Source organism: Chelonoidis abingdonii, chromosome 10 (genome assembly GCF_003597395.2).
Source record: "Chelonoidis abingdonii isolate Lonesome George chromosome 10, CheloAbing_2.0, whole genome shotgun sequence".
Taxonomy (NCBI): domain Eukaryota; kingdom Metazoa; phylum Chordata; order Testudines; family Testudinidae; genus Chelonoidis; species Chelonoidis abingdonii.
Window position 1 is genome coordinate 35,741,010 of NC_133778.1, and position 14,608 is coordinate 35,755,617.

Genomic DNA, 14,608 nt, shown 5'->3' on the forward strand with positions numbered 1-14,608 from the left:
GGATCTTTCTTTCTTTCTGCTACAGTTCCTGCTAAGATTCACTTGCCCAAAAATCTTGAAGGTATGGGAGCTGTTCATGCTCTCCGAGGTGAAGTGGTCAGCATCAAGATTCCATTCAGTGGCAAGCCGGATCCAGTGATTACATGGCAGAAAGGACAAGATCTCATTGATAACAATGGACACTATCAAGTTATTGTTACAAGATCATTCACCTCTCTAGTTTTTCCAAATGGTGTGGACAGAAAAGATGCAGGTTTCTACATTGTTTGTGCTAAAAATAGATTTGGCATTGATCAAAAAACAGTTGAATTAGATGTGGCTGATGTACCTGATCCACCAAGGGGTTTGAAAGTAAGTGACATTTCAAGGGATTCAGTCAACTTGATCTGGACTGCTCCAGCAACTGATGGTGGAAGCAGAGTCACAAACTACATCATTGAGAAACGTGCTACTACAGCAGAGAGATGGATTCGTGTTGCACAAGCTCGTGATACCCGATACACTGTGGTAAACCTATTTGGCAAGACAAGCTACCAGTTCCGTGTAATTGCAGAAAATAAATTTGGGCAAAGTCAACCTTCTGAACCTACAGAGCCAATTATAACACAGGAAGATAAGACAAGAATGCTGAACTATGATGAAGAAGTTGATGAGACCAGAGAAGTCACCACAGTTAAAGCATCTCACTCTTCCACAAAGGAACTCTATGACAAATATATGATTGCTGAAGAGCTTGGGCGTGGGCATTTTGGAATTGTCCACCGCTGTGTTGAAACAGTTTCTAAGAAGACCTTCCTAGCTAAATTTGTTAAAGTAAAGGGAGCTGACCAAGTTTTAGTAAAGAAAGAGATTTCCATCCTAAACATTGCTAGGCATAGAAATATCTTGTATCTTCATGAATCATTTGAAAGCCTAGAAGAATTAGTCATGATCTTTGAGTTCATATCTGGAGTTGACATCTTTGAACGAATTAGTACAACCTCATTTGAACTGAGTGAAAGAGAAATAGTAAACTATGTACACCAGGTCTGTGAAGCACTTGAATTCTTGCACAGTCATAACATTGGACATTTTGATATCAGGCCAGAGAATATCATTTACTTCACAAGAAGAAGCTCCATAATTAAAATTATTGAGTTTGGTCAGGCTAGACAGTTGAAGCCTGGTGACAACTTTAGACTTCAGTTTACTTCTCCTGAATATTATGGACCTGAAGTACATCAACATGATGTGGTCAGCACAGCTACTGACATGTGGTCACTTGGTGCCCTAGTATATATACTTCTAAGTGGTATTAATCCTTTCATTGCTGAAACAAACCAACAGACTATTGAAAATATCATCAGTGCTGAATACAACTTTGATGATGAAGCATTCAAAGATATAAGTATTGAGGCCATGGACTTCATTGATCGCCTACTAGTAAAAGAAAGGAAGGGTCGTATGACTGCTGCAGAAGCACTTAGTCATCCATGGCTGAAACAGAGGATGGAAAAGATCAGCACTAAAGTCATCAAGACATTAAGACATAGGCGGTACTACCAGACTCTGGTGAAAAAAGAATGGAATACGGTTGTGTCGGTAGCTCGCATTTCCTGGGGTGGTGCAATTAGATCTCAGAAAGGGGTTACAGTTGCCAAAGTGAAAGTTGCATCAATTGACATTGGCCCCATTTCTGGGCAGATAATGCATGCTGTTGTAAAAGAAGGAGGGCATGCGAAATACACGTGTAAGATTGAAAATTATGATCAGTCCACAAAAGTGACTTGGTACTTTGGTATCAGGCAACTGGAGAACAATGGGAAGTATGAAATCAGCTACCAGGAAGGAGTGGCAACCATGTATGTTAAAGACATTACTAAATCAGATGATGGTACCTACAGGTGCAAGGTAGTAAATGACTATGGTGAAGATAGTTCCTATGCAGAGCTATTTGTTAAAGGTGTTAGAGAAGTTTCTGAGTATTATAGATACAGAACAGTTAAGAAAGTGAAACGCCGAGTGGACACTATGAGACTTCTAGAGAGGCCACCAGAATTTACTTTGCCCCTGTATAACCACACTGCCTATGTTGGTGAACATGTCAGGTTTGGAGTAACTATAACCGTCCACCCAGAACCTCGAGTAACATGGTTCAAATCAGGTCAGAAAATTAAACCAGGTGATGACGATAGGAAGTATGCTTTTGAATCTGACAAAGGTCTTTATCAACTTACCATCCATAATCTTACTGAGGATGATGATGCTGAATATAGTGTTTTGGCACGCAACAAATATGGTGAAGACAGTTGCAAAGCTAAGCTCACTGTAATTCCACACCCACCTCCAGCAGACACCACATTAAGACCAATGTTCAAAAGACTATTAGCAAATGCAGAGTGCCAAGAAGGCCAAAGTGTGTGCTTTGAGATAAGGATATCTGGTGTACCAAAACCAACATTGAAATGGGAGAAAGATGGTCAACCTCTGTCATGTGGTCCCAACATTGAAATTGTTTATGAAGGCTTGGACTATTATGCTTTGCACATCAGAGATACTTTACCAGAAGACAGTGGTTATTATAGAGTTACTGCTACAAACAGTGCTGGATCTTCAAGTTGTCAGGCTTACCTGAAAGTAGAACGTTTGACATATGTCAAGCATGAGTACAAGACAGAAGAAGAGCGGGAAAAGCATGTACAAAAACAAATTGACAAGACACTAAGAATGGCAGAAATCCTTTCTGGGACTGAAACTGTTCCACTAACACAAGCTGCACAGGAAGCTCTAAGAGAAGCTGCCATCCTGTATAAGCCAGCGGTGAGTACTAAGACAGTTAAAGGTGTATATGAAATTCAGAAGGAAGAAATAAAGGAAGAAAGGAGACTTCGCATGCCATATGAGATACCAGAGCCTCGCAGGCATGTACGCACTGCTCTTGAGGAAGATCAGACCATTAAACAGTTTGTGCCTATGTCAGATATGAAGTGGTACAAGAAGCTGAGAGACCAGTATGAAATGCCAGGAAAACTGGACAGAATTGTTCAGAAAAGGCCAAAGCGCATTCGCCTTTCTAGATGGGAACAGTTCTATGTGATGCCACTCCCACGCATTTCTGATCAGTATAAACCTAAATGGCGCATACCAAAGCTGTCACAAGATGACCTTGAAACTGTGAGACCAGCACGCCGCCGAACACCATCTCCTGATTATGAACTTTATTACAGACCAAGAAGGCGATCACTTAGTGACCTGTCAGATGAGGAATTACTCCTACCTACTGATGACTATTTAGCCATGAAGAGAATTGAAGAGGAAAGACTGCGTCTTGAAGAAGAACTTGAGTTAGGCTTTTCTGCTTCACCACCAAGCAGAAGTCCTCCACGTTTTGAGCTGTCTGCCCTTCGTTATTCTTCAGCAGGGGAGCAGGTCAGTACAGAGGAAGCCAGAAAAAGAGAGCTGAGGTACTCAACCTATCACATCCCATCTAAAGATGAAACTGGAGCAAGTTATGCAGAACTTCGTCAACGCCATGACAGGGCTGTCTATAGACCACCAAAGCAAAGACAGAGAATAATGGATGAGAGAGTGGATGAAGAATTGCTTCGTCCAGTTATCACAACTCAGCGACTCTCTGAATACAAGAGCGAGCTTGAGCGTATGGCACAGGAGGAAGAGAGCAGAGTGAGGAGGAGACAGAGAGAAATAACTGAGATTACATCAGAAGAAGAAGAAGAAATAAAAATGGTGGAACATGTTCACAGGGAATTTTCACCACCCTCAAGGCTATTAAGGAGGAGGAGATCTCTTTCTCCAACTTACATTGAATTAATGCGCCCAGTATCTGAATTAATTCGGCCCCGTTCACGGCCTGCAGAAGAAACTGAAAGGAGATCCCCTACACCAGAGAGAACTCGGCCACGCTCACCAAGCCCAGTAACTAGTGAAAGGTCACTCTCTCGATTTGAAAGGATGGCCAGATTTGATATCTTCTCCAGGTATGATTCCATGAAAGCTGCTTTGAAAACTCAGAAAACAATGGAAAGGAAATACGAAGTTCTGACTCAGCAGCCTTTCACCTTGGATCACGCCCCTCGCATCACTCTGAGAATGCGCTCTCATCGTGTGCCGTGCAATCATAATACCAGGTTCATTCTGAACGTCCAGTCAAAACCAACAGCTGAAGTGAAATGGTACCATAATGGTATTGAAATCCAAGAGAGCAGTAAGATACATTTCACTAATACCAGTGGTGTGTTAACTTTGGAGATTCTTGACTGCCATATTGATGACAGTGGAACATATCGTGTTGTATGCACAAACTACAAAGGAGAATGTTCTGATTATGCGACATTAGATGTTACGGGAGGAGATTATACTACCTACTCTTCCCAGCGCAAAGATGAAGAAGTACCAAGATCCATTTTTCCTGACTTGACAAAGACAGAGGCTTATGCTGTTTCCTCTTTTAAGAAAACATCTGCAATAGAGGCTAGTTCTTCAGTAAGAGAGGTCAAATCAGAAATGACAGAGACAAGAGAATCACTCTCGTCATACGAACACTATGCTTCTGCTGAAAAGAAAATTACTGCAGCCGAAGAAAAAGCATTGGAGGAAAGGGCTTCACTTAAGAAGTTTAAGACCACTCTTCCAGCAACAATATTAACAAAACCACGATCAATCACTGTCTCTGAAGGGGAGACTGCAAGATTTTCTTGTGACATTGATGGTGAACCAACACCAACAGTAACGTGGTTACGTGCAGGTCAAGCCATTGTTTCTTCCAGGCGCTTCCAAGTCACACGAACACAATACAAATCTACTTTTGAGATTTCTTCTGTCCAGACATCAGATGAAGGACGTTACACTTTGGTGGTAGAAAACTCTGAAGGAAGACAGGAAGCACACTTTACTTTGACTGTACAAAGAGCAAGGGTTCCTGAAAAAGCAGTTACATCACCCCCAAAAGTCAAATCTCCTGAGCCTCGTGTGAAATCACCAGAGCCAGTTAAATCACCTAAACGTATAAAATCCCCTGAACCATCTACTGCTCATGCAAAAGCTAAATCAGCAGCAGAAGGCAGGACAACTCCAGCGGAGAAAGTGCAATTACCAACGGCTGCTCCTCCCAAGATCACTCAGCAGCTGAAAGTGGAAGCTTGTGGAGATAAGGTAAGGTTTTCCTGTGCAGCTGAAAGCAGTATCTCAAGTATCAGAGAAGTATCCTGGTATAAAGATGGCAACAAACTGAAAGAAGACAGGCATTTCATGTTTCATTATTCAGCAGATGGCACCTATGAACTCAAAGTCCATAACCTTACAGAGTCTGATCAAGGTGAATATACCTGTGAAATCACTGGGGAAGGGGGTGTATCTAAAACTAACTTCCAATTTGTTGGCCAAGTTTTTAAAAGTATCCATTCCCAAGTGTCAAGCATGACTGAAAAGTCTAAATTAGTTGAGAAAGAAGCTGAGGCACTTAAAATTTCTACCCAGAAGAAATCAGCAGTGACAACTCAAGAAAAAGAAGTGGTCCAAGAAGAAATTGTTAAAAAGTCAGTAGTTTCTGAAGAAGCCAAAAGATCACATGCAGAAATTAAAGCTTCTTCCACTAAAATGACTGTGTCTGATGGTCAGAAAGTTACTGTGAAAGCTAACATTGATGATGCATCTGAAGTGAAGTGGGTGCTGAATGGAATGGAGCTACCTAACTCAGAAGATTACAGATATGGTGTATCTGGAAATGATCACACTCTAACCATCAAAAAAGCTAGCCATAAAGATGAAGGAATACTTACCTGTGAAGGTAAAACTGATCAAGGCATTGTCAGATGCCAGTTTGATATAACCTTTTCTACTGAGCGCTCAAATGCACCAGCCTTCATCACACAGCCCAAATCTCAAAACATTGATGAAGGACAAGATGTATTGTTGACTTGTGAAATCTCTGGGGATCCTTCTCCTGAAATTGAGTGGTTTAAGAATAACCAACCAGTAAGTAATCACTTACATATTAGCTTTAAAAATTGCATTCAAAATTCTTGTTAAAATTGATCATAATCAAAAATATTTTTCCCCCTCAGATTGCTATGTCATCCAAAATCAATGTAAATCGCTCCAATACTATATATTCTCTTAATATTCTAAATGCTGCAGTGAGTGACAGTGGAAAATACACAGTCAAAGCTAAAAATTACCATGGACAATGCTCTGCTACAGCATCCCTGACTGTACTCCGTAAGTTTGTTGTTTAATTCTTGTTTTGAATGACTAGAACTCTCGCCTGGTAGAATTAGATACAAAAAAATCTGTAGAGTGGTGTTGACTTAAGTGTTTTAACACATTTCTATTTTTGTTATACAAAGTACAATATAATTTATATTTTACAAATATGGGGGATCTTTTGTGCTATTTTAACACCTATTTAAGAGTGTTCAGTTTCCTACCAGATGAGTGTCTCATAGACTTATAGGTCAGAAGGGACCAATATGATCATCTAGTCTGACCTCCTGCACAAAGCAGGCCACAGAACCCTACCCATCCATTCCTATACACACCCTAACCATGTTCGAGTTACGTGAAGTCTCAAATTGTGGGTTGAAGACCTAGGTGAGAGAGTCTACCAGCAGAGCGATCATGCCCCACGCTTGACGAGGAGGCGAACTCCAGGGCCCTGCAATCTGCCTGGAAGAAAATTCCTTCCGACGGCCAATATTGGAATCAGCTTAAACCCTGAGCATGTGGGCAAGATTCACCAGCAGCACTAGGAAAGAATTCTCTGCAGTAATTCAGATCCCATCCAACACTCCTCATCAAGACCATTGAGCAGATTATCTGCTGATAATCCAAGATCAATTGCCCAAATTAACTATCCTATCATATATCATTCAACTTGTCAAGCTTAGTCTTAAAGCCAGATATGTCTTATTGCCCACTACTCCACTCGGACGGTTCCAGATTCACTCTCTAATGGTTAAAAACTTCGTCTATTCAGTCTAACTTCCTATGTCCAGTTTATACCATTTGTCCTGTGTTACATTAGTACTAAGCTTAATAATTCCTCTCCTCCATATTAATCCCCTGATATATTTATATAGAGCAAGCATATCCCCCGCAGCCTTTTTTGGCCAGAAACAAGCCAAGCTCTTTGAGTCTCTTTCATAAGGCAGGTTTTCCATTCCTCGGATCATCCTAGTAGCCCGTCTCTGAACCTGTTCCAGTTTGAATTCATCTCCTTTAAACTGGGAGAGACAGAACTGCACACAGTATCCAGTGAGGTTCACCAGTGCCTTATTTAAGTACTAACACTCCTTATCTCTGCCGGAAATACCTCGCTGCTGGCATCCTAAACGCATTTACTTTTTAACGGCCATATCGCATTGGCGGCTCATAGTCATCCTGCGATCAACCAATATCTAAGGTCCTTCCTCCTTCTGTTGTTTCCAACTGATGTTCCCAATGTATATCTAAATTCTTATTATTATCCCTAAGTGCATGACCTGCATTTTCACTATTAAATTTCATCCTATTACTATTACTCCAGTTTACAAGGTCACCCAGATCTTCCTGTATGGTATCCCAGTCCTTTTCTGTGTTAGCAAACCCCAGCTTTGTGTAATCCGCAAACTTTATTAGCACATTCCCGCTTTTGTGCAAGATCAGTAATAAAAAGGTATAAGATTGGTCCAAACCGATCCTTGAGGAAGTCCACTTAGACCTCCTTCCAGCTGAAGTTCAACCCTTCAGTATGACCCCGTGGAGTCTCCCCTTACCAGTTCTTATCACCTTACAATTTTCATATTCATCCGCATCTTTTCCAATTTAATAACATATCCCATGTGGAACGTGTCAATGCTTTACTGAAATCGAGGTAAATTAGTCTACTGCATCCTTCGTCTAGATAATTGTCACTCCGAAGAAGGAGATAAGGTTGGGTTTGCACGATCTACCTTTAGTAAACATGTTTGTAATTTTTTCCAATTACCATGATCTAATGTCTTAATATTTCTCTTCAAAATTTTTTCAAGACCTTACTACTACAGATGTCAAACTAACGGCCTATAGTTACTCGGATCATTTTTTCCCTTTTTGAGGTAGGAACTATGTTAGCATTCTCCAGTCATACGGTACAACCCTGAGTTTACCGATTCATTAAAAATTCTTGCTAAGGGCTTGCAATTCAGCGCCAGTTCCTTTAATATTCTTGATGGAATTGTCCAGCCTTCCGATTTTGTCCCTCAAGCTGTCAGTTTGGCTTCACCTCAGATGTGATAATATCCACCTCCATATCCTCATTCCGTTTATCATCTTCATCATCCCTAAGCTCTCATTAGCTTTATTAAAGACTGAGGCAAGTACTTATTTAGATATTGGGCCATGCCTAGTTATCCTTAACTCCATTCCACCCTCAGTGTATAGCAGTTCCACTTCTTCTTTCTTTTTTCTTTTATTTATGTGGCTATAGAACCTTTTATCTGGTTTTATTCCTTTGCAAGGTCCAACTCTACAGGCTTTAGCCTTCCTCAGTTTATCCTAAAGTTCTGACCTCACTAGTAGCTTCCTTGTAATCCCACCTTTTCCACTCCGTAGGGCTTTCGCTCTGTTTCTTAATCTTCTCTGAGATGCTTGCTCATCCAGCTTGGTCTACAACTCCTGCCTATGGTTTTTTCCCTTTCTTGGATGCAGGCTTCTGAAGTTTCTGCAGCTGCGACTTAAAAGTAATTCCAGGCCTCCTCCGCATTTAGATCACACGTTCTTCAGTCCAATCCATTTCCCTAACTAATTTCCTTAACTCTTTAAAGTTAGCCCTTGAGAGTCAAAACCCTATCTCCAGATCTATTTTGTTTATCTTCATCTAGTTTGAACTGAATAGCTGCAATGAGTATCAACCAGGTGTCCTAACAGTTTTTTATGAGGTCCTCACTGCTCACCAAAACCAAATCTAAAATGGCATCCGCTCTTGTTGGTTCTTCAACAACTTGGTGAAGAAATCCATCTGCTATCACATCCAGAAAAATCTGAGCCCTATAGCAAGCATTGGACATTCTTAACTGTGATCTTACCATTAACCCCTGGGTGCTGGTGATCACTGTTTCATCAAACACTGAAGTAGTTCATTAAAAAAAAAAAGTGTACTACTCTACCACTGAATTACATTGTTTTGCTAGCAGTTCAAGAATATCTTGATTCCTGGAATCAAGGAGTTACTGTATTTTTGCTGTAGCTGTATGTTTGTACCTACGTTAAAGAGAAAGCAGCTGTGATATTTACTACTTGTTAGATGACTACCGAACAATTCACTTAACCAGAATATGTAGGTCAAACAAAGAGAAATTATAAAACAGTATTTAAAAGTACCTGAAAATGTTTTAGAATTTCTACTGATATGAACTAGGCAAATGCATAATCTCTTGCTCTATGATTCTAGTGATGTATCTGACAGGAAATGCTATCTGATGATATGTCTTAAAATTGGCAAATAAGAGATGCAGCTAGAGATTGAAGGAATAGCAAGCAGTTCCCATAGCTCTTTTTAGGTACATTTTGGGTAGTATTTTCTGATTAGTCTGAAAAGGAATAAAAAACCAAATCAAAATACCTATTGCCAGAAAAAAATGCTAAACTTCGTTAAAAAGCAGCAGAATTATATTTCTGGCTGCAGCTGTAATTTTCCTTTGTTCATACATGTCATAGGCTAATAAAGTGTCTGATTCCTGCTTCATTATTTCATATATAAATTATTATTAGCGATTTAGCCATGTTGGATCAAGTAATTGTAAACATTTTTATGGTCCATTGAAGTTTTCCTTTAAAAAGTAAGCATACTCTTTTCTCCCTTCTATGAAGTCAGCATAGGATGACATTACTTCACCAGTTAATGATATGACATAGCTTTTTCCTTTTATGTTTGCTATGCTTCACAGCTCTAATTGAAGAACCTTCAAAAGAGGTAGTATTGAGGACAAGCGGTGATGCAAGCATGCAGGAAAGTTTCTCTTCTAAGTCATTTCAAATATCTGCTTCTAAACAAGAGACTTCATTCAGCAGTAGTGGCATGACTGAAATGAAATTTGCAAGCATGTCTGCCCAAAGCATGGCCTCTTCCATGAAAGAATCCTTTGTAGAGATGAGCTCCAGCAGTATTATGGAAAAATCTAGTCTGAAACAACTGGAGAGTTCAACTAGTAGAATGATTACATCCGGTTTGAGAGGTGAGCAATAAAATTACTGGTAGAATTAGAATATCAAATCCCCGGGAGTAGTACTTAGAATATCTCTGCTGCAGGGAGATAGTTCTTAATGAAAATAACTAACTTGAAACTTACTTTCCCATTTTGCAAAGGAGTACCACCCAAAATTGAAGCTCTTCCATCTGATATCAGCATTGATGAAGGAAAGGTTCTCACAGTGTCCTGTGCCTTTTCGGGTGAACCTGCTCCTGAAGTAACATGGTACTGCAAAGGGAAAAAAATTACTAGTCAGGAACAGCAAGGCAGATTCCATATTGAAACTAGTGAAGATCTAACCACTCTTATCATCATGGATGTCCAGAAAAATGATGGCGGACTTTATACACTGAATTTAGGAAATGAATTCGGTACTGACTCTGCCACTGTGAATATTAATATTCGATCAATTTAGAGGGCTTGATCTGTTTTATTTACACTTGACTTTTTACAAGTGTCATATAGACTGAAATATCAAATCTGTAAATAAGAAAAATAATATTTTTGTACCTACCTGAATGAGACAAAGTTCAAAGATATACATTATGACTTAGAGTTATTATTTGACCTATGAATTTTAAACATTTTTCAATGACATGTACATACTGTATATAGCCGAAGTTAACGGTTATGGAGTTTTGTACCATTTATTTTATGACTTTTAAAATGTAATTTTTGGAACTAACGATTAGTAGGAGAAAGTTTCTAAGGAAACGAATACCCTGCTCAACATTTAACTAATTGTTGTGCCTCAACACAGTGTTGATGTCTAAGAATGCCTCAACAGGTAGAGAGGCTCCCTGTTGAAGACTGCATACACCTAAGAAATGATACTGTGCATCGTACTTATACGTGCACGAATATATCTGTTGAATCAGAAGTGTAAGGCATTGGTGATGTTTGCATTTACCCTCGTGTAATCAGCACTTTAATGTTTTACATTGACTCTGATTGTCACACTAATTTTTATTTCCGGACTGACTTACAATATTTTGAGCAAAGTGCAAGCGGCCAGCACTTTGTTCACTCACTGTTTGAGTACTGTTTCTGACATATTGACTACCTGAATAGCTTTTAAGAAGTAACATCACCTGGCCATTCCCTCATTCAACAAAGTTGTTTAGGTACTCAAGTGCAGCAGCAGTACTGACTCTCGGAGGTTCCCGGGGTGCAGTGATTGTGATTGTGTGGTAGTATTAGAAATCTATTACGTATTGTAATTTCCAAGCAACTAAGCAATGAACCACAGTTTTTAAAAAAAATCCAAAAAACTGTGCTAAGACCACAATAGTGCCCTCACCTTCAATTTGATTTAGTTCTCTTAACATAGTAGTCAATTTTATTGTTAGCTGTATTTGTTGAACCTCCTTGAGATAGTATTGTTCATTTGAAATAAAGCATGCTACCTGCACTTTACAATGTGTGATTTCTTGTCATTTGGTCTTTACATTATATTTTTCTGACACTTCCATTTAAACTCCAGAAATAGATTTAAAAGAGAGGAAACAAATAATTCAGATTCTTCTCTCTTTCTGATCAGAGCCCCTTTCCTTCATTAGTCATACCTATCCCCTCCCAACACATACAAAGCTTTCAACAAAGATGGAGTAGGGAAGATTGGTTGGATCAGGGCTGCAAGATCATAGATTCCAAGGTCAGAAGGGACTGTTGTGATCAACTAATCTGACCTCCTGTATTACACAGGCCATAGAGCTTTCCCAAAATAATTTGGGAGAGGGATAGCTCAGTGGTTTGAGCATTGGCCTACTAAACCCAGGGTTGTGAGTTCAATCCTTGAGGGAGCCATTTAGGGATCTGGGCCAAAATCAGTACCTGGTCCTGCTAGTGAAGGCAGGGGACTGGACTCGACTCAATGACCTTCACGGTCCCTTCCAGGTCTATGAGATAGGTATATCTCCACAGATTATAATTCCTAGAGCGTATCTTCATAAAAAAAAATCCACCATGACCTTTGGTATGTTATTCCAGTGGTTAATTATTCTCACTGCTAGAAATTTACACCTTATTTCCAGACTGAATTTGTCCAGCTTCAGCTTCCAGCCACTGGATCATGTTATACATTTCTCTGCTAAATTGAAGAGCCCCTTATTCAATATTTTTTCCTTCTGCAGGTGCTCAAGTCACCCTTCTTTTTATTAAGATAAATAGATATTTGCTACTGGTACAACTGCTGGACTAATGTGTCCTCTGCTGGTGTCCACAATTCAAGAGGGATGTTGATAAATGTGGTTCAGAGAAGATCTAGGGAATAATTACAGGATTAGAAAATATGCCTTATAGGCCCTTACGACACTCAGAGGTAAAATAACTGCTCTCCTTTTAGTCCAGATTCCTCTGTTTATGCATCTCCAGGATCGCATTAGTGCTTTTGGCCGTAGTGGGCGCTCATGTTCAGCTGATTATCCACCATGCCCCCCAAATCTTTTTCAGTCATTGCTTCTCACGATAGAGTCCCCCATGCTGTAAGTGTGGCCGGCCTGCTTTGTTCCATCCTATAAAGCTTTACAGTTAGCTGTATTAAAACACACCTTGTTTGGTCAATCTATCTGCTAAGGTAGGAGGAGACAAACCACCATAGGCAGGAGCTGGGAAAGGCTTTCTTCAGTGAGTTTGGTTTCCAAATTTATTTAGCCAATTATATGATTATTATACTATCGGTGAGAGTGGAGAAGCTGCATCTTACCATTTTATGCTGTCACCCTTTTGCTGTACAGTAGCAGATTTCAGAGCCTTGCAGCTGCCTTATTTTGGGGAGGAAAAAGACTATGGATGCTGGTATGGGGATGGAGGGATTCCTTAATGTACCTTGGTTCATGTACAATAGTCTTGAACAGCGGTGCTCACAAGTAGCACACATGCATTCCCATCTTTCAGGACTCTTAGCCACAACAGCAATGCCTGGTTCCCGGGGAACAGCTCAGCCTCAAGAATTGACTCTAGTTAGCCACATAAGAGCAAATGCTCCTTCTGTTTGCAATAAAGTGTGTCACAATGCCACATGCTATCAAAGACTGTACTTTGCTCACCACCTAAGTAAAAACTGGGCAACAATGCCACCTGGTGGCTTGCAGCATAATCTAGCATGTTCATTTACACTGTCTGTCATCCCTAATTATAAGCAGGCCATACTAAGGCAACCCAGCTAGAGTGTGAAAAAGCCACAACACTGGTTGACACAGTTAAGGCCATCCTAACCCCCACAGTGCTAGGTTGCCAGGTCACTGTCTTGACATTTAAAGCACTTCATGGGTGCTACCAGACAGATTGCTACCATGCGGGTAGAAGCACTCACATGTCCCCTGCACCCCCCCTCATGGATAGCCACTTATGTTACAGCTAGGGCTCCATAGGAACCCCCCTTGCTTTCCAGGAGGTGCACTGAATCACTGTGCTAGTTGGCTTTGGGGCCGTTAGTTTAGCCGAGCCCACTGCTTGTTAAAGACCTGGCAGCAACTGAAAATTAGGCCTCTTAGGCCTTGGCTACACTGGCACTTTACAGCGCTGCAACTGGGGTGTGAAAAAACACCCCCCTGAGCGCTGCAAGATGCAGCGCTGTAAAGTGTCAGTGTAATCAGGGCCAGCGCTGCACGCTACACCCGTAAGGGATGTGGTTTACAAGCAGCGCTGGGAGAGCTCTCTCCCAGCGCTGCGGCTTTGACTACACTCACACTTCAAAGCGCTGCCGTGGCAGCACTCCCGGGGCAGCGCTTTGAAATGTCTAATGTAGCCAAGCCCTTAGAGANGGTGCTGGACAGTAGGGGATCTCTGGGTGGAGGAGATGGGCAGGGTGGTATGGTGAGCCAGGTGCTGTGTAGTTGTGGTGGGATGTCAGCAGGAGGGGTATCTAGGCAGGGGGTGCTGGACAGTAGGGGATCTCTGGGTGGAGGAGATGGGCAGGGTGGTATGGTGAGCCAGGTGCTGTGTAGTTGTGGTGGGATGTCAGCAGGAGGGGTATCTAGGCAGGGGGTGCTGGACAGTAGGGGATCTCTGGGTGGAGGAGATGGGCAGGGTGGTATGGTGAGCCAGGTGCTGTGTAGTTGTGGTGGGATGTCAGCAGGAGGGGTATCTAGGCAGGGGGTGCTGGACAGTAGGGGATCTCTGGGTGGAGGAGATGGGCAGGGTGGTATGGTGAGCCAGGTGCTGTGTAGTTGTGGTGGGATGTCAGCAGGAGGGGTATCTAGGCAGGGGGTGCTGGACAGTAGGGGATCTCTGGGTGGAGGAGATGGGCAGGGTGGTATGGTGAGCCAGGTGCTGTGTAGTTGTGGTGGGATGTCAGCAGGAGGGGTATCTAGGCAGGGGGTGCTGGACAGTAGGGGATCTCTGGGTGGAGGAGATGGGCAGGGTGGTATGGTGAGCCAGGTGCTGTGTAGTTGTGGTGGGAT

General features: G+C 41.5%; 1 protein-coding gene across 1 annotated transcript in view; it reads left to right on the top strand.

The window, feature by feature from the left end:
• TTN (titin) overlaps positions 1 to 11,624 on the top strand; it is a 321,905-nt gene extending 310,281 nt beyond the window's left edge. Inside the window, exons 322-325 of the mRNA XM_075069826.1 lie at positions 26 to 5,973; positions 6,063 to 6,216; positions 9,903 to 10,190; positions 10,322 to 11,624. Coding sequence (XP_074925927.1) covers positions 26 to 5,973; positions 6,063 to 6,216; positions 9,903 to 10,190; positions 10,322 to 10,620 — 6,689 coding nt within the window. The 3' untranslated portion in view covers positions 10,621 to 11,624. The remainder of the gene's footprint in view (positions 1 to 25; positions 5,974 to 6,062; positions 6,217 to 9,902; positions 10,191 to 10,321) is intronic.
• The last annotated feature ends 2,984 nt before the right edge of the window (positions 11,625 to 14,608 follow it).